At 42.3% G+C, this 22275-nt stretch overlaps 1 protein-coding gene across 4 annotated transcripts in view; it reads right to left on the bottom strand.

Moving 5' to 3' along the window:
- PDE8A (phosphodiesterase 8A) overlaps positions 1 to 22275 on the bottom strand; it is a 448334-nt gene that overhangs the window by 54150 nt on the left and 371909 nt on the right. For all 4 annotated transcript variants that reach the window (XM_077471009.1, XM_077471011.1, XM_077471008.1 and 1 more), the window contains one exon: positions 17129 to 17199. In XM_077471009.1, the coding sequence (XP_077327135.1) occupies positions 17129 to 17199 (71 nt within the window). The remainder of the gene's footprint in view (positions 1 to 17128; positions 17200 to 22275) is intronic.

Genomic DNA, 22275 nt, shown 5'->3' with positions numbered 1-22275 from the left:
AAATTTAGTGAGCACTGGGAGTACGGCTATTGCTATACTTCCAGTGCTCAGACACTGGACCTTCAGGTCTCCAATGCTGTCGCTGTTGTTTGCAGTCGCTTTGCCCACCCTTCCTCTCTTCTTGCACAATCATGTAAGACTTTGTATTATGTAAGCCCATTAAAAAATTACAGAAATATTGTATATAAATGTTCATGTGCGCTCTGTCAGCTCAAAAAGAGAGACATGGGCGATTAATCTACTCTCTATTGTGGGGAGTCCATACATGAGAGTTCAAACGCAGTAAGAGGTGTGTAGATGGTCACTGATGGGCTGACTCTGGATGGCTGCCGGCCCATAACAAGCTAGAAGGGGCTCTGTAGACAATAAAAAACAAAGAAGAGAGCAGCGCCATCTAAGTGCAGCGTGATAAAAACATTTTAATAAAGGACAGACAATTTTAAACTCACAAGATTGTACAGAATACAGCGCATGTGAAATGGTATAGAAAGTTCATCTACTCCTAGGGGAAGGCGATCGGCTCGCAGGTGGAGTGGCAGCTGATGTTACCGGCTGCGCTGGTGGCTCCCAAGGCTTCCTGGTTCTCAGATTTGGATCAGGGGCGGCTGGACACGTCACTTCCAGATGATGAGAGAGTGGGGAGGAGCTCCCCATTCTCTCACCAATGAACTTACTATACCATTTCACATGCACTGTAATTTCTACAATCTTGTGAGTTTAAAATCGTCTGTCCTATATTAAAATGTTTTCATCACTCTGCACTTAGATGGCGCGGCTCTCTTCTTTGTTTTTTACATTAAAAAATACAAATTGCTCTCTGAATGAACAACGGAGGGGTAGGGCAATATAGCAGTAGCTGTACTCCCAAGGCATAATATGAATGTACAAAATAAATAAAAGAGATACCCTGTTTCCCCTAAAATAAGACCTAGCGTGATTGTCGACGATGGCTGCAATATAAGCCCTACCCCCCAAATAAGCCCTAGTTAAAGTCCTTCTATGTCTTATTCTCAGGGTAGGGCTTATTTTTGGGGAAAGAGGATGGGGTTTATTTGGGGGGTAGGGCTTATATTGCAGCCATCACCGACACTCATGCTAGGTCTTATTTTAGGGGAAACAGGGTACGTCCACTAAGTGGTATACACCTTGTTTGACTTAAAGTGGAACTTTACTCCCAAAAGGGAGTTTGTTCCTTTTAAAACCCCCCCGCTCTGCCCCCGCACCCCACGCAGAGTGACAGGCCCCTGGTCCTGCAGCCTCTTGGGTTACTTACATCACATCTCTCCAGAGGCTGCATGATTAGGCTTACAGAGCGGCCAGGGGTGGAGAGGTGGATGGGGTGTAGGGTGGGCCCAGCGAATCATCAGCACCTGACTGCCTGCATCTGGAAAAGGCAGCCAACTGAAGCGTACCAAGGTGGCGGTGTTGGTCCCTGATGCATATCACCCAAACAGTGGATTGCATCAGGATAATCAGTATGTGTTTTGAAGAGAATGGAGCACTACATAAAAGGGAAAAAAGAGAAAAACAACACGAGGGTGAGAATTGAGTAGCTCTCTAACCCATTATGAGCCAGCAAAGTGCTGCTATTTTAGTAATTTTGCTTTAACATTACTGTTTCCCCTTTTGCCCATTTGCAATGCCTCAACCTACATACTCTATGTAGAAAATTCTGATTTACCAAACAAGAGAACAGACTATGACATTGTGTGAAACAGAAAGCCAAAGAGATCTATATTTAAAAGAGTTCAAATTGTTAGCTCTTTTTCTTTTTAATTTCTGGAACTGAAATGACGACTGTATTTGTTCACTCTTAGCAACAGATTTGCACTGAAGACATATTATAAGGACACATTGTTAAACAAGCCCAAGGGTATAGATCGGAAAGTCACAAGGGATAAGCCTGAATTTTAACATAAGTCCATGGATATGTTCTTGCTCTAAAAGATAGATGGTAATGTAGAAATTTATAAAAATGTGAAAAAAACAAGAGTCAATGAGAATATTTCAAAATAAACACACCAATAGTGTAAGTGTGTAGTGAAAAAGCACTGGAGAAAGAACAGGACCAAATGTTCCAAAAGATCAGGCTCCCAGAACTCTCACCTCAGAGATGGAATAATAAGGCAAAAGAAAGTAATTCCAATGGACTTCTCCTTCACTTCTCTGTGCACAATCATCAAATGGTATAAACTTCTACCACTAGAGGTCCGATTCAACCTCTTATGAGTAATGCTGCAGCATATGTATCCTCGTGGTATGAAACTTAAAGAAAACACAGAGGGGAAGGGGGAAGGGAGAGAGAAAGGGGACTCCAATAGTGTAGTGGTTTCCAAAACTGAATACATTTATTTAAGAGAAAGCAAATGGACTCTCACATTTAAAAAGAAAATATCAAACAGAAAGAGATCTGGCGTGTACAGCCAGTCTTACGCTTGTTCCGGTATTCCTACGGCCACTCCCTACGCGTTACGTCACCACGTGACTTCTTCATCCATGAAGAAGTCACGTGGTGACGTAACGCGTAGGGAGTGGCCGTAGGAATACCGGAACAAGCGTAAGACTGGCTGTACACGCCAGATCTCTTTCTGTTTGATATTTTCTTTTTAAATGTGAGAGTCCATTTGCTTTCTCTTAAATAAATTTATTCAGTTTTGGAAACCACTACACTATTGGAGTCCCCTTTCTCTCTCCCTTCCCCCTTCCCCTCTGTGTTTTCTTTAAGTTTCATACCACGAGGATACATATGCTGCAGCATTACTCATAAGAGGTTGAATCGGACCTCTAGTGGTAGAAGTTTATACCATTTGATGATTGTGCACAGAGAAGTGAAGGAGAAGTCCATTGGAATTACTTTCTTTTGCCTTATTATTCCATCTCTGAGGTGAGAGTTCTGGGAGCCTGATCTTTTGGAACATTTGGTCCTGTTCTTTCTCCAGTGCTTTTTCACTACACACTTACACTATTGGTGTGTTTATTTTGAAATATTCTCATTGACTCTTGTTTTTTTCACATTTTTATACATTATTCATTTTTTGTGGTATTATTTGCGCAGGACTCTTTTTTAATTATTCAAGTGATAGTTTGTGTTTACTATTTTGTCCCGCTGCATTTTCTGTTTTATTTAGTAGTACTTGCACTTTTGTTATTCCACAGATTGTTACATTATACTTTGTTATGCACGTAGATCTATTTCACGTCTAGCACATAGTGGCGCGAGGGTCCATCTTACACAATGTAGAAATTTATGGAAAACATTCAGAAAAAGGTCAGATGCCAGTGTGGTGCCTATGGTTTTCATACCATGAGGGCATACTTTTATCTTCCATGAAATTACCAAACATTTGGAGTAAAAAGGGGCCGTATTATTCTTATGCGCAGTAACCCAAAGCAACCAATCAGATTCCATCCTGTTTTTGAGCAGCACTGTAGCTCAATAGTTAGTAAATCTTGAAGGACTAGGTTTCGTGGTTTGAATCCTCCCTGGGACACTGTTTGCATTCATGCAGCTTTCATAGACTCCCTGTGGTTGTGTGGGTTTCCTCTGGGTTCTTTGGATTCTCCCCACAATGCAAAGACATGCTGGTAGGTTAATTGGCTCTTGTCTGAATTTTTTTCCCCCCTATTATGTATGTGTATGTATGTGCAAGATAGGGGCCCAAGATTGTAAGTTCCTTGAGGGCAGGGACTGATGTGAATGAATAGTATGTAAAGCACTGCTTAAAGTGATGGCGCTACAAACATTAAATACCTGTAATAGTAATATTAATAATAATAATAATAATACTGGTCTGACTTCTGCAGAGTGAATTCTTATTGGCTTCTATGGATTATTACACTTAAGCCGGCCATACATGGATCGAAATTTGCTTGGACCAGCATGGACCAGCTGCATTTAGATCCAAGTATAGGCACCATGGTTTATAGAAGTCAATCTACAGACTTCTGTACAACCAGCCTTTTGGATAAATGCCACTCAATCAGCACCTGTTTTGACAGCGGGGCAGTCTGCCTGCCCTCAGAACACAATAGCTCAGCAGGAGCAATTCCCCCATACACCTTAAATTTGTGGATGGGGGAACTGGGTCATTGTTTTTGTTCAATCCGCTGGTTGAATAAAAAAAAAATGAACCATCTATGGGCTGCCTTAAAGTCCAACTCCAGGAATTCTTCAAATTATCAGTAAAGAAATTCTTCAGTAAATTCTTGGCTGAACAGCCAGTGCTATTCAGATGCAGGTAATGTTTGGATATACCAGGTGACACCAAACTTTTTAAACAAGGGCCTCTTTACTGTGCTTTACAGTTTGGAAGTGTAAGTGGGAGTAGAAAATGCCTCAGGCTTTGTGGTCAGTTGGACACGTGGTCAGAAGGAGGCAGAATAGTGCCACATTGTTAAGATTGATGGGAGAAATAGTACCCCAACACTGGTGTCATTGGAAGGAATTGTTTCCCACAGTGAAAGCCCCAACCAGGACAGGGGCTTTTGGAGGGGACTGCAGGGTGGCCTCTGGCTACTGACTCTGGCCCTGGCTTTTAAGGGAACACTACTCTTTGGGAGGTGTGTGCCTGGGGGACCCTTGGAGTGGTATTGCTTTATATTCAATTCTGTCTCCCCAAAACACAAAGGCTCTGGGAACTGGAGGACCCAGATACATATTAGGGGTCTCTATGCCCAAACCAGCAATGACTGCTTTAGACTGTGAGATTCAGGGCAGATGTTAATATTATCAACAAAAAGCAACCTGATGCTGGGGGCCCCTGTTTATTAAGGTGGTAATTGTTTTTCTGTTAAGTATGTCTCTCCCATTGTGTGAGCATTGCCATTTTTAATTAAGTCACCTACTGTTTCTGTCTGTCTGCTCATCTCTTGGAGAGGTGATTAATATTGTGACCACTGTACCTTGTTATCAAACCATTGTGGTATGTTTATGCTCATGATAATGTGTAATGTACTTTGTAGCCAGGGTTGTAGCCTTGCTGCCCAACAATCTGGGTGGGCACTGAGTCACCTAGGTAGCTAGTTGTTTAATTAGCTTTATGTTGGCTGTTCCCTGTTCCCTCAATGTGCTAATGATATTCCTGTTTACAGTTTGTATTTTTAGAATAATGTGATGGTGTTGTATATACATTTAGAATTTCTTTCAATAAAGTGAGTTCCAGTATGCACCTCAGCTAGTGTCATCTAGTATCTTGGGTGCAATATTCAGCTATAATACCCAGTTCCTGGGTCCAGAGTAGAGGAAGCTATATCTTGATGGAGGCACCCAAGCTGGGTGCTAGACAATTCAGTCACACCCATCGTTGGTGTCTGTGGAAGAAATAATACCCCATCATTGGTGTCATTGGGAGGAATAGTGCCCCATCATTGGTATTAGTGGGAGGAATAGTACCCGAACTGGTGCTATTGGAAGATATATTGTTCCATTGTTGGTGTCAGTGGCAGGAATAGTGCTCCATCTTTGATGTCAGTGGGAGGAATAGTGTTCTAATGTTTATGTCAGTGGAAGAAAGCATGAGCCATCATTGGTGCCAGTGGAAGAAATAGGGCATCTCTTATTGTCGTCAATAAGAGGAATTATGCCCCACTGTTGGGGTCAGTGAAAAGAATGATGCCTCATCATTGGTGTCAGTAGGAGGAAAAAATGCATTGTATCAATGAGTGAAATAGTGCTCCAAGGGCCTCATGCAGGCAAGTAAAGGGTCGCATACGGCCCTCAGGCCACAGTTTAAAGACCACTGGGGTATACCATAGCCAGCACTGCAGATCTGTCCATTCATGCTGTTTTACATGGATGAGGGAATCCTGTGATTTTTCTTGTTCAGCTGAAAGAAAGAAAGCCTGGCAAGCTTAAAGTAGAATTTCAGCTAAGGCCTAACTAGTCCTAAAAATACTCCCACTCCCTTCCTAACACTCGTACTACCTAACCTGTGTAAATTTTTTTTTAACATAATTACCTATTTTCAGCCTGCTCCAGTTCAGTCATGTGCTTCCCTGTGTTAGCAAAGAGAGGAGGGAATGCCGACAATGGTTGCACCATGGTTGCCTTTGGGTGACATTAGCGTTCCCAGCTTTCCCAGCTTTTGTCTGGTTCTCTCCCTATACCCCCTGCAGCCACCGCTGACTGACACAGGGGAGCCAGATTATATGACTGGAGGAAGCTGAAAGCCACATATAAAGTCCTAATCAAATAAATTCCAAAGTGAAGTTTGCGTTTTTAGCCCACATTCGTGCTATGGGAAAGGTGATTAGCACTATGTGATAATGTGATCAGGCCACCTGGGCTGGTGAAGTATAGAAATTCTGTGTGAGTTTTCAATAAAGTGAGTTCCAGTATGCACCTGAGCTAGTGTCATCTAGTATCTTGGGTGCAATATTCAGCTATAATACCCGGTTCCTGGGTCCAGACTGGAGAAAGTGTCTGTAGATCTTGACGGAGAAACCCAAGCTGGGTGCTGGATGGTTCCATCACACCCATCGTTGATGTCAGGGGAAGAAATAATGCCCCATTGTTGGTATTAGTGAGAGTAACAGTGTCCCAACATTGGTATTAGTGGGAGAAATAGTACCCCTAACATTGATGCTATTGGAAGGAATATTGTCCCATTGTTGGTATCAGTGGCAGGAATAGCACCCCATTGTTGATATTAGTGGGAGAAATAGTGCTCCATTGTTGATGTCAGTGGGAGGAAAAGTGTTCCAATGTTTATATCAGTGGAAGGAAGTATGACCCATCATTTTTGTCAGTGGAGGGAATAGGGCTCAACCGTTGTCATCAATAAGAGGAATTATGCCCCACTGTTGGTGTCGGTGAAAAGAATGATACCTCATCATTGGTGTCAGTAGGAGGAAAATTGCCTTGTATCTATGAGCGGAATAGTGCCCCAAGGGCCACATAAAGGCAAGCAAAGGGTCACATACGGCATACGCATATGGCTGCATACGGCCCTCAGGCCACAGTTTGGAGACCACTGATGAGGTATCATTCTTTTCACCGAAACCAACAGTATACCATAGCCAGCACTGCAGATCAGTCCATCCATGCTGTTTTACATGGATGAGGGAATCCTGTGATTTTTCTTGTTCAGCTGAAAGAGAGAAAGTCTGGCAAGCTTAAAGTTATAATCAAATAAATTCCAAAGTGAAGTTTGCTGAGTTTTAAGCCCACATCTGTGCTATTGGGGAGATTAGTGATTAGCACTCTTGCAGTATATGAAATTAAGCTTTTTCTAACATAACAGTGGTTTAGAGGGCAGATCTTCATAGTGAGCTACTTTCCTATTGTAGGTGGTGGCGCAAAGTGATTTTGTATACAGTATGTGGATTCAACTGTGTGAACTTCACTTTTGGGATTTATTTGATAAGGACTTCATATTGTAAGGTCCCTTTTGCACAAACGTTCCGATTGTGTCCACCTGCCTATTTTCTAGGTGGACCTGATCGGAAACCTCCATTTTCCTCTATGGAGTGACGGGTGTAAGTGGACGTGTCAGTTTACATCCGCCTACATCCAATCCAATTTGCCAAAAAGAGACAGATGGAGCTCTGTTCCTCTTCCATCCAGGAAATTACATTGGATGGCAACCGGGTGTAAACTGACAGTTTATATCTGGCTAACCATAGAGGAGAGCAGTTTGTGTCCACTTTGAATAAGTCATCCGCCTGCTCAGTGGGGAACACCGGACAGATAAATAGACGTGCGTCTTTTTACACCCTTTTACTTCTGATCCTTCATGTTTAGGTAAGAAAAGATGGAAAAAGACAAAGGCCTTCTTAATAGACAGACAGACAATCTTCATAAACAGACTTGGAGGTAATCAGATGTAAATGGATGCATGTTTATTTACATCTGTCCATGGCACTTCCATTTTAGATTTGCCAACAAGTGGATCTGATCGGAACGTCTGTGTGAAAGCCTAAAGTCAGCCATAGACAGTTATAATCCTGCTTAGCCAGCCAAGAATCGAACCATGTATTGCCAGGCTGAATGTACCCAGGTTGAGCAATCACTCAACTTGGGTACAACCAACCTACTGGATTGTACATGTGATTATTGCCAGCGGTTCAATGGCTGTTATAGCCACTAACAATAATCACTGTGTTCTCCCAGCGGGGATTCGTGGTTGCTAGAAATTAATTTGTTCCGTCTATGGCTAGCCTTAAATACGTTTTTGTTGCAAACTTGGGTGGAGATAAAATAATACAATAACAATTAGTCACTCAGCTCTAGCTATCTTATAAATGTGGCCTATAATAAAATCAAGTTAATATACTAAACACTGGTTTGATGAATGTCGGCAGAATGGCACGGGCAGGCAAATGGGCGTACCTGTACGTCCCTTTAAATTTGCCACCCTGCCATCGCGAGCACGCCCCGTGAGTCCGGTCGTGGGTCCCGCGGACTCGATCGCCACGAGCATACCCGCGATCGCCTCACGGGGCGGCTGAACGGAGAGACGCCCTTGTAAACAGCATCTCCCCGTTCTGCCTAGCAACTAGTGACGCTGATCTCTGCTCCATGTGATTGGAGCAGAGATCAGTGTTCACTAAATGAAAGCCCAGCCCCCAACAGTTAGTAACACACCCCTAGGAACACTTAACCCCTACACTGCCACCCACTGGTTAATCCCTTCACTGCCAGTGTCATTTACAAAGGAATCACTGCATTTATATAGCAGTGATTGCTGTATAAATGACAATGGTCCCAAAAATGTGTCAAAAATGTCCGATGTGTCTACCATAATGTCGCAGTCACAATAAAAATTGCTGATCGCCGCCATTACTAGTAAAAAAAAAATTATTAATAAAAATGCCATAAAACTATCCCCTATTTTGTAAACGCTATAACTTTTGCGCAAACTATTGCGATTTTTTTTTACCAAAAATATGTAGAAGAATATGTATCGGCCTAAATTGAGGGAAAATTTTTTTTTAGATATTTTTGGGGGATATTTATTATAACAAAAAGTAAAAAATAATGCGTTTTTTTCAAAATTGTCGCTCTATTTTTATTTATAGAGCAAAAAATAAAAACCGCAGGGGTGATCAAATACCACCAAAAGAAAGCTCTATTTGTGGGAAAAAAAGGACATCAATTTTGTTTGGGAGCCACGTCGCATGACCGCGCAATTGTCAGTTCAAGCGATGCAGTGCCGAATCGCAAAAAGCGGTCTGATCTTTGACCAGCAAAATGGTCCGGGGCTCAAGTGGTTAAACTGGCAGTATGAGCTATAGACCCTGTGCCCCCCCAGCTTCAGATATCTGCTGGTGTATTCAAAGGGCTCCTGGGACCTTTAATTAGAAAAATCTTGACTCCAAAACTTAATTAAGATGTAAATTGTTGTGTTTGTCTATGAACTTCGGCCAAATTTACATTACCAAATTTCTATTCTAGAGTCCAATGCATCAACAAAATAAAACATGCTTGTCAAGGCATAATAACCAAAATAATAATAGCTCAGTTTCATTTTAATCAGCAATTATATATCATATCAAGTGGTACGATCAGCTGTAGAACATTCCGCTTTATTCAGTCATTAACCACTGAAGGATGCTCTAAACCATTTCAAGTGTCTGCTTTTTTCCAGCTCTTTTTTCACCAAGTACAGATATTGGATTCATCCTGCAGGAGCCCACAATGAATGACTGCAGTGATTGAGATTTTCTTGGCATGCCAAGTAACAGAACAGCAGGATGCAGGATACAAACATATAACCACCAGGGGGCATGGGATGGACATGTACACATTTCACTCAGCTGAAGATGGACCGCACAAAAATATAACTGTTCACTGACAGAAAAATGCTTTTTTTGTTTTTAGCAGTAAATACAAAGATAAATCTAGTTTTAGTGTGCAAATTCCCTGTGTAAATAATGCTTTAAGAATAACAGCATTATGATGGATACTGCTGCATTGTCACACTAGTATCATAGATTCATTATTTATTTATATGGTTGCTTTAATAACTTCGCTACACAAATATATATATATATATATATATATATATATATATATATGCATACATATATATAAATATATATAACTTTACAGCGGTCACTCTCTACCACCATTATAGAGGATCCTTTGTACCCCTAATTTAGTAAAGACCTGTTTAAATGAGCAGCAGCCTTTACCACCCCTCTGAAAAGCATTCTGTGTTGGATGGCTTTTCAGAGGCATTTGGCAGGCTGTAAGGAGATAGTATGTCGCCTCCTCACTCCCTGTCACACATCTCTGAAAAGCAATTGCGGCATAGCCCCATACACTACAACTGGTCTCATTGGGTGGCAGTACTGCAGCAGGCGGTTTAATTTTGCCGTGGTCACAAGGTGGAGCATGTGTACTAGGGGTCAACCGATATCGTTTTTTCAGGACAGATTTTTCTGCTGCCTTTTAGGTCAATAGCCGATATCAGGTGCTGATATTCTGTAGATTTAACGTTTTTATTTTTACACTGTCCTTTAAAAAATTTTTTTTTTAATCACATTTAATGCTGTCACAAGGAATGTAAACATCCCTTGTGACAGTAATAGGCAGTGACAGGTACTCTTTATGAAGGGATTTGGGGTTTATAAGACTCCAAACCCCTCCTCTACACTTAAAAGTATTTAAAACGCCAAGATCTGCGTTTTTGAATACTTTGTATTTTTTAAAACTGGTGCCTTTAGGATGCCAGTAATCTGGAAGTGATGTCATGACCGCTTCCAGGTTATTAGGTCCGAGACCTGAACAAAGCTGATTCCGGCTTTGCGCTGGTCTCTGGCCAGCCGGTGGATGTGCTGGCTGGTCGCTCAGGCCTCCCTTGGGACGCATCCGTTGTTATTACAAGAAAGCTGACTGTTCGCTCTAAAGAACGGTACCGGGGTGATGTCTGCAGCTGCAAGCTTCACCCAGGTATAACCTCTTGAAGCGATATTGGTAATATCGGTAAGTTTGTGACCGATGCAGATTCTTAAAAAAAAAGTGAATATCGGCTGCCAATAATCATCCGCACAAATAATCGGTTGACCCCTAATGTATACAGCCCTGAGCAGCTGCATGTCCTTCTTTAGATGGGTGATTGGGGGTAGTAATACTAAGTTTCAAACACCTGCTTTTACTATCCACCACTACCCAACACCACCCAGTCGCCTCTGTCAACAAGCCCTTAGTCAATGCTGTATTTACATAGTTGGTAAGGTTGAATAAAGACACCAGTCCATTCTGTTCAACCTGTGTAGGGGGTGTGTTCATGTCAAAAATCATTTCCCCTATCCGTGTATACTGTTTGATCTAAGATACCTGTCCAAGAAATTTTTAAAACTATCAATACTACTTATATTTTTATGGACTTGCTGAAATAAAGGTGATTTTACTGGACGTGCGGACAGCCAGAATTATTTTTGCTCATTGGAATCTTGATTCTGTGTGTTAGTGGAGGTGGAGATGGGAGACTGACCTAGAGTGGTGTTCACACACATCTATCAATACTTCCCGCTGACACCACCAATAGTAAAAGCGAATTCCACATCTGTGCCGCCTTGACCAAAAAAAAAACCCCACTACACAGTTTAAGGTTAAACCACTTTTCTTCCAATTTCAATGAGTGACCCCGTGTCTTCTTACACTCTCTGAGACTGAATAGTTTATCCACTTGCCCTCCAGAAGACTTACCCCCCTTCATAACCTGGCCATTTTTTTCTTTTTGGCACTGCGCTACTTTAACTGACAATTGTGTGGTCAACACTGTACACAAAATAAAATTTCTAGCATTTTTTTTCCCCACAAATAGAGCTTTTTTTGGTGGTATTTGATCACCACTGGGGTTTTTTTTGCGAAAAGAAAAACTGAAAGTTTTGAAAAAAAAAAACAATATTTTTTACTTTCTGCTATAAAACATACTCAATAAATTTTTTTTTAAAAATCTAATTTCTCCATAAACTTAGGCCAATATGTATTCTGCTACATATTTTTGGTAACAAAAATCAGAATAAGCATATATTGTTTGGTATATATACTGGAATTTTTATTTATTTATTTTTCATACTAATAATGGCTGCCATAAACGATTTATAGCAGGACTATAATAGTATGGCGGGCAGTCTGACACTAGCTGACACCAACTGACAATCTGTGGGAACCAGTGCCACTAATACAATGATCAGTGCTAAAAATATACACCGTCGCTGTACTAATCAGTGCTGACCCAAGACATTGTACTGCCTGGATCCAAGAATGAAATGCTGCCCCCTACCCCACCCCCCCCCCCCCCCAAAAAAAACATGCACACCAAGAGGCCCCCACATCCATTATTTTATATCATGATAAGTAAAACTGAAATTAAATTTCTCAGGCAGTTAGATTTACATGCTGCAGAACCTTGTCTATATACAAAATTATATTACATACCATTATGTTCAATTCTAAGCCACAAAATCCATATCAGACTCCCCTCATTACAGACCATCCTAACACAGATCCTCTCCCCCCTCTCCCTCCATCACAGGCTCCCCTCCATCACAGATCAACCCCTCAGACTCCTCTCCTATCACAGATCCCACCATCAGACACCTTTCCATCACAGATCTCCCATCACAAACCCCTCTCCATCACAGATCCCCCCCCCCCCCCACAAACCCCCCTCATCACAGTCCTGCATCGATATTACAGATTGGCCCTTCCATAAAATCGCAGCACTCCCCTCCCTTACCTTAGTTACACAAGACAGGAAGCATGGCAGGTCCGGACAAAGGTCAGGACTTTTCATGAAAGGCAGGTGATTGATTGCTGTAAACTCTACACTGTCTAGTAACCAACCACCCGCTTCTTAACTCGAACAGCCCCGCTCTTTGTCCGGACCTGCCCTGCTTCCCTTTTTCTGTAAATAATGTAGGGGAGGGGCAGTGCTACGATCTTAATGAAGGGACAGACCTGCCATGCCTGCTGGGCCAGGAGGAGGAAAGCTGTACATCTGTTCCAGCGGTGCGCACCAAACTGCTGGAAAAAAAATATTCTTGGGCGTCAACTTGCTGTCCCTCTCAAAGTGTCGCCTGGGTCCAATGGACCCAAGGTAGGGTCGGCCCTGGTACTAATGACACTAGCTGGGAAGGGGTTAACATCTAGGGCGATCAAAGGGTTAAATGTGTGCCTAACCAGTGTTTCTGTGTGTACTGTGAGGTGTGCCGGTTCCCCGAGAAAGGAAAACTGGCACATACCCACTGACAGGACAGAGCTCTGTATTGCTTACATTGACAGAGCTCTGTCCGGTCTTCCTCCTCGCTGATCAGTGGGTGCCAGCAGTCGTCCATTGGCTGGCACCCGCTGATCGGCTTGTGCTGTGACTAATCACAGCACAGCTGGCGTGCACACCCCCTACCTGGAAATGCTGGATCACGTACTAGGTACATGATCCGGCATAGGAGTGCCAATCTGCCACCATATTCCTACGTGAGGCAGTGGTTATTCCCTATGTTAGAATCACCATTGAGGTATTTGTATATTGCTATCATATCTCCCTCCTCTCAAGCATCTCCTCTCCAAAGAGAATACGTTTGGAGTTTGAAGTCGTTCCTCGTAACTGTTAATTTAATTTATTATCACTTTCAACTGATCTTAAAACTGCACTAAATACCCATTTAACCACTTGCCGCCCGCCCTATAGGGAATTGACGGCGGCAAAGTGGTTTCATAATCCTAACCGGACGTCATATGACGTGATTAGGATTATGAGCCGCTGCGCGCCCCCGGGGGCGCGCATCGCGGCGATCGTTGTTGCGGGGTGTCAGTCTGACACCCGGCAACTACGATCTTGGTAAAGAGTCTCCGACGGAGACTCTTTACCATGTGATCAGCCGTGTCCAATCACGGCTGATCACAGTGTAAATGGGAAGAGCCGGTGATCGGCTTTCCCTCACTCGCGTCTGTCAGACGCGAGTAGAGGAGAGCCGATCGGCTGCTCCTCTGACAGGGGGGGTCTGTGCTGATCGATTATCAGCACAGCCCCCCCGAGGATGCCCACACTGGACCACCAGGGACACCACTAGACCACCAGGGAAAAGGTAATAAAATCCATAATCCTCCCTAGACCACCAGGGATGCCAGTCAGCACAATGGGTGCCAATCAGTGCCCATAATGGATGCCAATCAGTGCCCACAATGGGCATCACTGATTGGCATGCATTATTGTTTGGCACTGATTGGCATCCATTACTATAACACCGATGCCGCCTATGAGTGCCCACCTGTGCCGCCTGAGTGCCCACCTGTGCCACCTATGAGTGCCCACCTGTGCCGCCTATGAGTGCCCACCTGTGCCGCCTATCTATGCCCACCTGTGCCGCCTATCCATGCCCACCTGTGCCGCCTATCCATGCCCATCCGTGCCGCCCATCCGTGCCGCCCATCCGTGCCAGCTATCAGTGCCAATTTGTGCCACCTATCAGTGTCTGTCCGTGTTGCCCATCCGTGTCGCCCATCCGTGTCGCCCATCAGTGCTGCCTATCAGTGCCACTTCATTGGTGCCACATTGGTGCCCATCAGTGCCACCTTATCAGTGCCCATCAGTGTAGCCCCATCAGTGCCCATCAGTGAAGGAGAAAACGTACTTATTTACAAAGTTTTGAAACTGAAACAAAAAAAAACATTTTTTTTTTCAAAATTTTCGGTATTTTTTTATTTGTAGCGCAAAAAATAAAAACCGTAGAGGTGATCAAATACCACCAAAAGAAAGCTCTATTTGTGGGGAAAAAATGATAAAAATTTCATTTGGGTACAGTGTAGCATGACCGCGCAATTGTCATTCAAAGTGCGACAGCGCTGAAAGCTCAAAATTGGTCTGGGCAGGAAGGTGTTTAAGTGCCCTGTATTGAAGTGGTTAAAAAAAAAAAATATGTTTAATCTATGTTTACATAGATTACATAAAGTGGTTCTAAAGGCTCAAGGTTTTTACCTTAATGCATTCTACACATTAAGGTAAAATACCTTCTGGGTGCAGCCCCCCTTCACACTCATATAGATCCAGTGATGTACATAAGAGTAGTGGCTCTCCAGGGTCTTTCTCTTCTCATCAATGACAGCTAGCGAACCAATGAGGAGAGAGTGGGGGGCAAGGTGGGGCTGAGCTACAATCTGCGTGTGAATGGATACACAGAACACAGCTCGGGAGCAAGCCTGCTTGATATGGGGGTACTTAGCAGGGGGAGGAGCCAGGACCACCAGCGGGGGGGGGGGGGGCAGAAAGAGGAGTATTGGGGCTGCTCTGTGCAAAAGCATTGCACAGAGCAGGTAGGTATAACTAAAAGTATTTTTTTTTCCTTTGGAGTCACTATAAATGTTTATTTATCACACTTTCACTTCAACATGATGTGCTCTGCAGTGAAAATGTTACCCTATTTTAATTTTAAAACGCATGTTAAGGGAAAATAAAAAAAAAACGTATACAATACATCCCTGCAATACACGCATATAGCCACATATTATCTCTATAAAAATGCTGCAAGTACAGAAATGACCTGCTGATCTGCAAAAAATCCAGAGACCTCCTAACTTCTTATAGTGAACTGACATTTCTGCCTCTGCTGCACTTACAGTTGAACTCCGGTCAGAAATGTTTTTCTCAGTCCCATTGGAAGTCAGAAATCCAACCTTCTTTATTCTATGAGGAGCCCTCTGTTCCCACCTGTTTATAAGACTGGTGGCCTCTGTGCTCTTTATCCCTCTGGCCACCAGTCTTGTACATTCCCCCCTGAAATTTTCACTTAAGTGAGCTCTTGCCGCAGAGGGTGGACACGATAGTTTCAAACTCCCGGTCTGATCCGCCCACTAAACATCATAGGCCAGGAGTTCATCCCACACACTACCCGCATAGAGTTTGCATGTTCTCCCTGTGCCTGTGTGGGTTTTTTCCAGGTACTCGGGTTCCTCCCACACTCCAAAGACATGCTGGTAGGTTAATTGGCTCATGTCTAAAATGGCCCTAATATATGCATGTATTAATGTGAGTTAGGGACCTTAGATTGTAAACTCTTTGAGAGCAGGGACTGATGTGAATGTACAATAAATATGTAAAGTGCTGTGTAAACTGATGGCGCTATATAAGTGCCTGTAATATATATATACAGTATATCCTATACAGATATTTATCCCATACACAGTCCTGCCCACATTGCCATCCATTCAGACTGTCGTGGATGGGACCGGGAGTCTGAGACTATCTGATCTGCCCACTGCAAGAGCTTACTTTACTTAGAACTACAGTCTAAATAGGCAGCAATGTAGGCAGGGCTGTGGGAGTGTATTAAAAGAATCAAGACTCCTGGCTTGTACATTCTTCTATGCTGTACAGTGGGCAGATTAGACCGGCAATCTGAGATTCTTGGGTTCGCCCACTGTACGTCACAGTTAGATGGACAAGCCAGGAGTCTGATTCATCTCATACACACACACAGTCCTGCCCACATTGCCATCCATTTAGACTCTAAATCCCAGGGTACAGTGAGATTTTTAGACTTGGCATGCTGTGAAAGACACTAATAGGAAGTGATGTCGCCACTTCAGAGATCCCTCCCAGGAATAGAGAAAAGTCTGTGTAAAGATGATGTCACTGATATTTAAAACTGAGCTTTGTACACAACGTGCGATTTTAATCTGAATCACATTAGCAGTTTTTCTTAACTATACAGGACTAATGTGCAAAGTTTATCTCTATCCCGGAGTTCTTCTCTAAATCTCAATCAGTACTGTTAGGGCTGCCAAGTCCTCCCCTGCTGGACTACAGGTCACTATTTGGTAGTCCAGAAGAAAAGCACTGGGTAGCCCTGACAACACTGTCTGGAATTTTACTGCAGCAGAGGCAGAGTTGTCAGTTCAAAAAGGAAGTTAGAAGCTCCCAAGAATTTTTTGTTCTGCACCTACAACATTTCTAAAGAGGCAATAATCACTGGGAAACGTGCATATATTGCCGATGTATTGTATATGTTTTTGGCCTGGGATACACTTTATTATGCTGCCCGTTCATTGATCATTTTATAGTATTTTAAGCATTAGGATTTTAGAATTTACAGTAATTGCATGAATGAAGAACCCTGTGCATTTTAAACTCCTGTTCCCTGTTGTCAGTCATGAGGAAGATATTATTTATTGGTAATGTACCTTAGTAATAGGAGCTTCAATAGTCATCGAATGTATTCTAGCCATTGAAGAATGCCGCCTCTGTGAACTACCTAAACATAAACAGAAAGAAATATAGATTCAATAATATGTCAGTACATTCATAAACAAATTCTGGTTTTATATCCAGGGCAGGGCCATGGCTTTGGTCTGCTGCCTAGACTATGACTTTTTCATAAATTAGGAAGTGGTGGTAGTGGTGGGTCTGTGCAGTATATAGGGGGTTAAACAGTTTAGCTAAAAAAAACATTTTTTCCTCTACAGCGTTAGGTACATTACTCACCTGTATTGGAATATGCCCCGCGAAGTGCAGGCTGCTGGATTCTGCAGAAATCGTTACTGTAGGGATCCCTTGTCCTCTTTCTACTGCTAAAATTCCAGCATTGTGGAGGTCAACAGCTTTTGGTCAATGGGCTCCGCTAGATGATCTGGTGGGGACAAACGCCTCCACCTGCCTTCTCCTCCACTGAGAAAAGTCTTTTCACTGATTACACTTACCAGCCCCATGATCTTTGAATGGAGAGAGTCTGATCAGTCAAATTATTCTTTCCTCCATTCACAGACCGTGGTAAAGACTGTGTAATCAGTGAAAGAACTTTTCTCAACTGCTCTCAACTCCAAATGCTGCAGGGCTGGAAGACTGTAGGACACATGTGTCAGTTAATGGTGCATACTGTACATAGACTCACTGATAACCGGCTACCGATCAAGTCAGAGACTAGTGTTATAACATCCTCTCTAGCCTCTAACGGGTTACTTGTTTAAATGCAATCAGGAGTTAGCACAGCACTTCGTCCCATCTGTAAAGGCTTATGCCCTGTACACACGAGCGGATTTTCCGTCTGAAAAAACTTGGATGGTTTTTCCAAAGGAATTCTGCTCAAGCTTGGCTTGCATACACACAGTCACACAAAAGTTCTCTGACCTTTCAACCGTCAAGAACATAGTGACGTACAACACTACAACGAGCCGAGAAAATTAAGTTCAATGCTACCGAGCATGCGTCAAATTGTTTCCGAGCATGCATAGGAATTTGTATAGATGATCGGAATTTCCCATCGGAAATTTTTCCGACGGAAAAATAGAGAACCTGCTTGCAATCTTTTGCTGGCTGGAATTCTGCCAACAAAAGTCCGATGGAGCATACACACAGTTGGGATTTCTGACCAAAAGCTCACATCTGACTTTTGCTGGCAGAATTTCTGATCGTGTGCATGGGGCTTCAGGCAACAACTGAACCAGGAAAGTCACTGGTTACAGCTTTTTTTATAGGGAGTACCATAAGACCTAAATGTGTGAACCTAGGGTCCCTGATATTTAAACATGAACTCCTGCAAGCAGCTTAATACCCAGTTGTAATACATATGGGGGAACTCTCTCAGCTTTCAAAAAGTTTGCAATTATGTTAGCCAGCCACCCCTGCCAGAAGGCACAGCAAGGCCATTGATGTACCCTTGAATAAAAATGTTATCCCCGTGCCAACCCAATAATAGAATAAATTAAATAAATACTGCTGCAAACACTGAAGGAAATATCAGAACCCTAATAAAAGGAAGCCACCAGCACTCCATTCCAGAGAGTGGGCACCAGTACTTTTGTTTGCTGACACTGTAGATATACAGTCACCATCTATCCTGCACCTTATATTTTAAAAGACTTTCACAGACACATTTCGTTTTTTCACCAATGATAAAAATTATTTTGTTTATACTCATACAGATTTATTTACAATCATTGCTTCCATCTTAGGACTTATGCCGCGTACACATGATCAGAATTTTGGCCAGCAAAAGACAGATGAGAGCTTTTTATCGGAAAATGCGACCATTTGTATGATCCATCAGAATTTAGCTGGCCGAATTCCCGCCAGCAAAAATTTGAGAACAGGTTCTCAATTTTCCAGACGGAAAAACTTTCTGTCGGAAATTCTGATTGTGTGTATGCAATTCCGACACGCAAAAACTCACGCATGCTCAGATTCAACTACGAGATGGAAGCTATTGGCTACTGGGTATTCAACTTCCTTTTTCTAGTCCCGTCGTACGTGTTGTACGTCACCGAGTTCTTGAAGGTCAGAATTTGGTGTGACCGTGTGTATGCAAGACAGCTTGAGTGAAATCCCTTTGGAATTCCGTCGGGAAAACCATCAGAGCTTTTTCCGACCAAAATTCTGATCGTGTGTACGCAGCATAGGATTAGCACGTGATACGTTTGTCATATATTTTTTCCCGTTTTACTACCAAAGGATACTTATTGTATATTCACCACGAGAATTGCCTCTTTAAGTGTATTTAGCACAGAGCACTTGATCACTTTACTTTGCACATTGTTTATTTTACAGTGCAGCACTATCTTGATTTCCTACATTGACGTACCCTGCAGCACAATGCCCTGCTGATTTCCAGTAGTCTGCCCAGAGTCTGATTAAACATAGCACAAGCCTGCCAATGGATGACTACCGGCAACCGCTGATGGGCGAGGAGAAAGACGGAACAGAGCTCTGCATAAATAAACAATACAGAGCTCTATCCTGTCAGTGGGGATGTGTCCGTTTTTGTTTCCCTGCAAAGCAGGGAATAAAAACTGCCACATCCCTTAGTAAAACCACCTTACAGTAAACACATAAACACTGGTTAGGCACACATTTAACCCTTTAATCACCCAAGATGTTTAACCCCTTAAGGATGAAGGCATATATTACCATATGTATGCCTCATTTAAAGTCCCAACTTTCTTCCCCCTTGCTCCGCAGACTGCCCACCATACTGTCACAGTCCCACCATAAGTCACTGATCGCCACCATTACTGTTATGAAAATAATTTCCAGGATATATACCATAGTTTGTAGACGCTATAACGTTCAAGTAAACCAATCAATATAAACTTCTTGGGATTTTATTTTACAAAAAATATGTAGCAGAATACACATTGGCCTAAATGTATGAAGAAATTAATTTTTTTTTTATGTTTTATAGCAGAAAGTAAAAAATATTGTTTGTTTTTCAAAATGTTCTTTTTTTTTGTTTATAGTGCAAAAAATAAAAAACCCAGAGGTGATCAAATAGCACCAAAACAAAGCTCTATTTGTGGGGGAAAAATATATATAAATTTTTGTTTGTATACAGCGTTGAATGACTGCACAATTGTCAGTTAAAATAACGCAGTGCCAAAAAGCAAAAAATGGCCTGGTCATGAAGGGGGTAAATCTTCCGGAGAGCAAGTGGTTAAAGGGGTTCTAAAGGCAGAAGGTTTTTTTATCTTAATGCATTGAGATAAAAAAACTTTTTTTGTGCAGCAGCCTCACCAGCAACCACAAATTACTTACGGTATCTGAGCCCCTTATCTCTCCGGCAATGTCCATGAGTGTCTAAGGCGTATGAGACACTCCTCCTGATTGGCTGAGACACAGAAGCTGTGACATTGGCTCCCGCGGCTGGCAATCAAAGTCAGTCAGCCAATCAGGGCAGGGAGGGGGCGGAGCCGGGTTCCATGTCTGAATGGACACATGGAGCTGTGACTTGGCTCGGGTGCCCCTGAAGAGAGCTGCTGGCTGAGGGGACAATCGATAGGAGGGAGGGACCAGAAGCAGCAAAGAAGGACCCGAGAAGAGGAGGATTCAGGATGCTCTGTGCAAAACCAATTGCACAGAGGAGGTAAGTATAACATGTTTGTTATTTATTTTTATTTTTTCAACGAGACTTTATAATCACTTTAAGCGAGATATGTAAAAACCAACAGTATTAGTACATCACTTACTACATACTACATCAGTATCAAATTGTCCTACAGTAAAAAAATATGATGCAATTTAATGCTCATATTTTACTATAGGGCAATGTGATTCACATATAAAATTTCCATACATTGTATACATTTTATAAAAATATTCTCAGATCATCATTTATGTTTATTTTCAAACCTTTGTGTTTTAGTGAGCCAAACATTAGGCTCTGCTATGTCTTCTGTTTTTATTATAAAGCCAATTTTAATAGTTTTCTTTTATACATTGTAATACGAGTTCACTCTATGTACTCTGTACTAAAACTGTCTGTTTTTGCATATGTAACTCAAGTTGATGCTTAATATTTTTGTTGTGTACATGCTACTTTTTAAATTAACGTTATAAGATAATATTAGACGACCATAATATCGCTAGCAGTCATATGTTAATATGGGACTGCTCCAATATTGCTGGTCAGTATATGTCAATAGAAAAAAGAAGAACTGCGCTAACCACAAGATACCCAATGTGATTAGGGTATATGAAAGTATCAGACCCACACTGTGGGTCTTAGTATCTAGTGTGTTAATATTGTGAATTCCCCAGACTCAATATATGTGTATCAAACTCTGTGCATAAACCCCTAAACCATAAAGGTAAGAATATAAAGAATATATATTTGCTATTAGGCATAAATGACCTATCGAAAAAATACTAAATCTGTGTTCAGAGACACTCTGTCTAATGTCCATACAATCACATATCAAAAAAAATTGAAAAATTAAATAAAAAATAAACATAAAAAATAAATGTCCATATAGTGAATGAACACCAGTGAAACAAAGATTTCAAATGAGGTACGACAATAAAGAAAAAGTTCCAAACGACTGAATTGCAAATGCACGGATTGAAAATCTTCTCCAAAGACGTGGTGTGCTTATCCCATCACCGAAATAAATGAATCAGCTCCTTACCAGATCCAGACGACCCCCCGTTACAGAGGGTCACCACAAGCAGTAGTAGTCAAAAGGGTGTCCGGATAGCGCCTCCTCCTCAGATGGTCACGAATCTTCCACACGATGGGGTTGTGGCTGTTACTCACTCCCAACACGACGTGGTGTCACATAAGGGAAAACATAGGCTCCAGATAGTGTAAAACCAAATGACTTTAATTCTTAAAAAGCGAACGTAAACACTTACATAAAAGACTTTAAAAGCAGGTTCAAAACAAAGACGTGCACCGGCCGGATACACGCCAACGCCAAGACCAACCCGTCCTTCCTGGTCCACAAAAACGAACACGACTTGGGGTGACGTCGACACGTTCGCACCGCCCTACGCGTTTCGTAATAATTTACGTCGTCCAGGGCCCCTGGACGACGTAAATTATTACGAAACGCGTAGGGCG

This window comes from Lithobates pipiens, unplaced genomic scaffold (genome assembly GCF_037356315.1).
Source record: "Lithobates pipiens isolate NorthernLeopardFrog02 unplaced genomic scaffold, aLitPip1_a1.2 Scaffold_8, whole genome shotgun sequence".
In the NCBI taxonomy this organism is placed as follows: Eukaryota; Metazoa; Chordata; class Amphibia; order Anura; family Ranidae; genus Lithobates; species Lithobates pipiens.
Note: the sequence above shows the minus strand (reverse complement) of the source record. Positions and strands in the feature narration are given on the sequence as shown.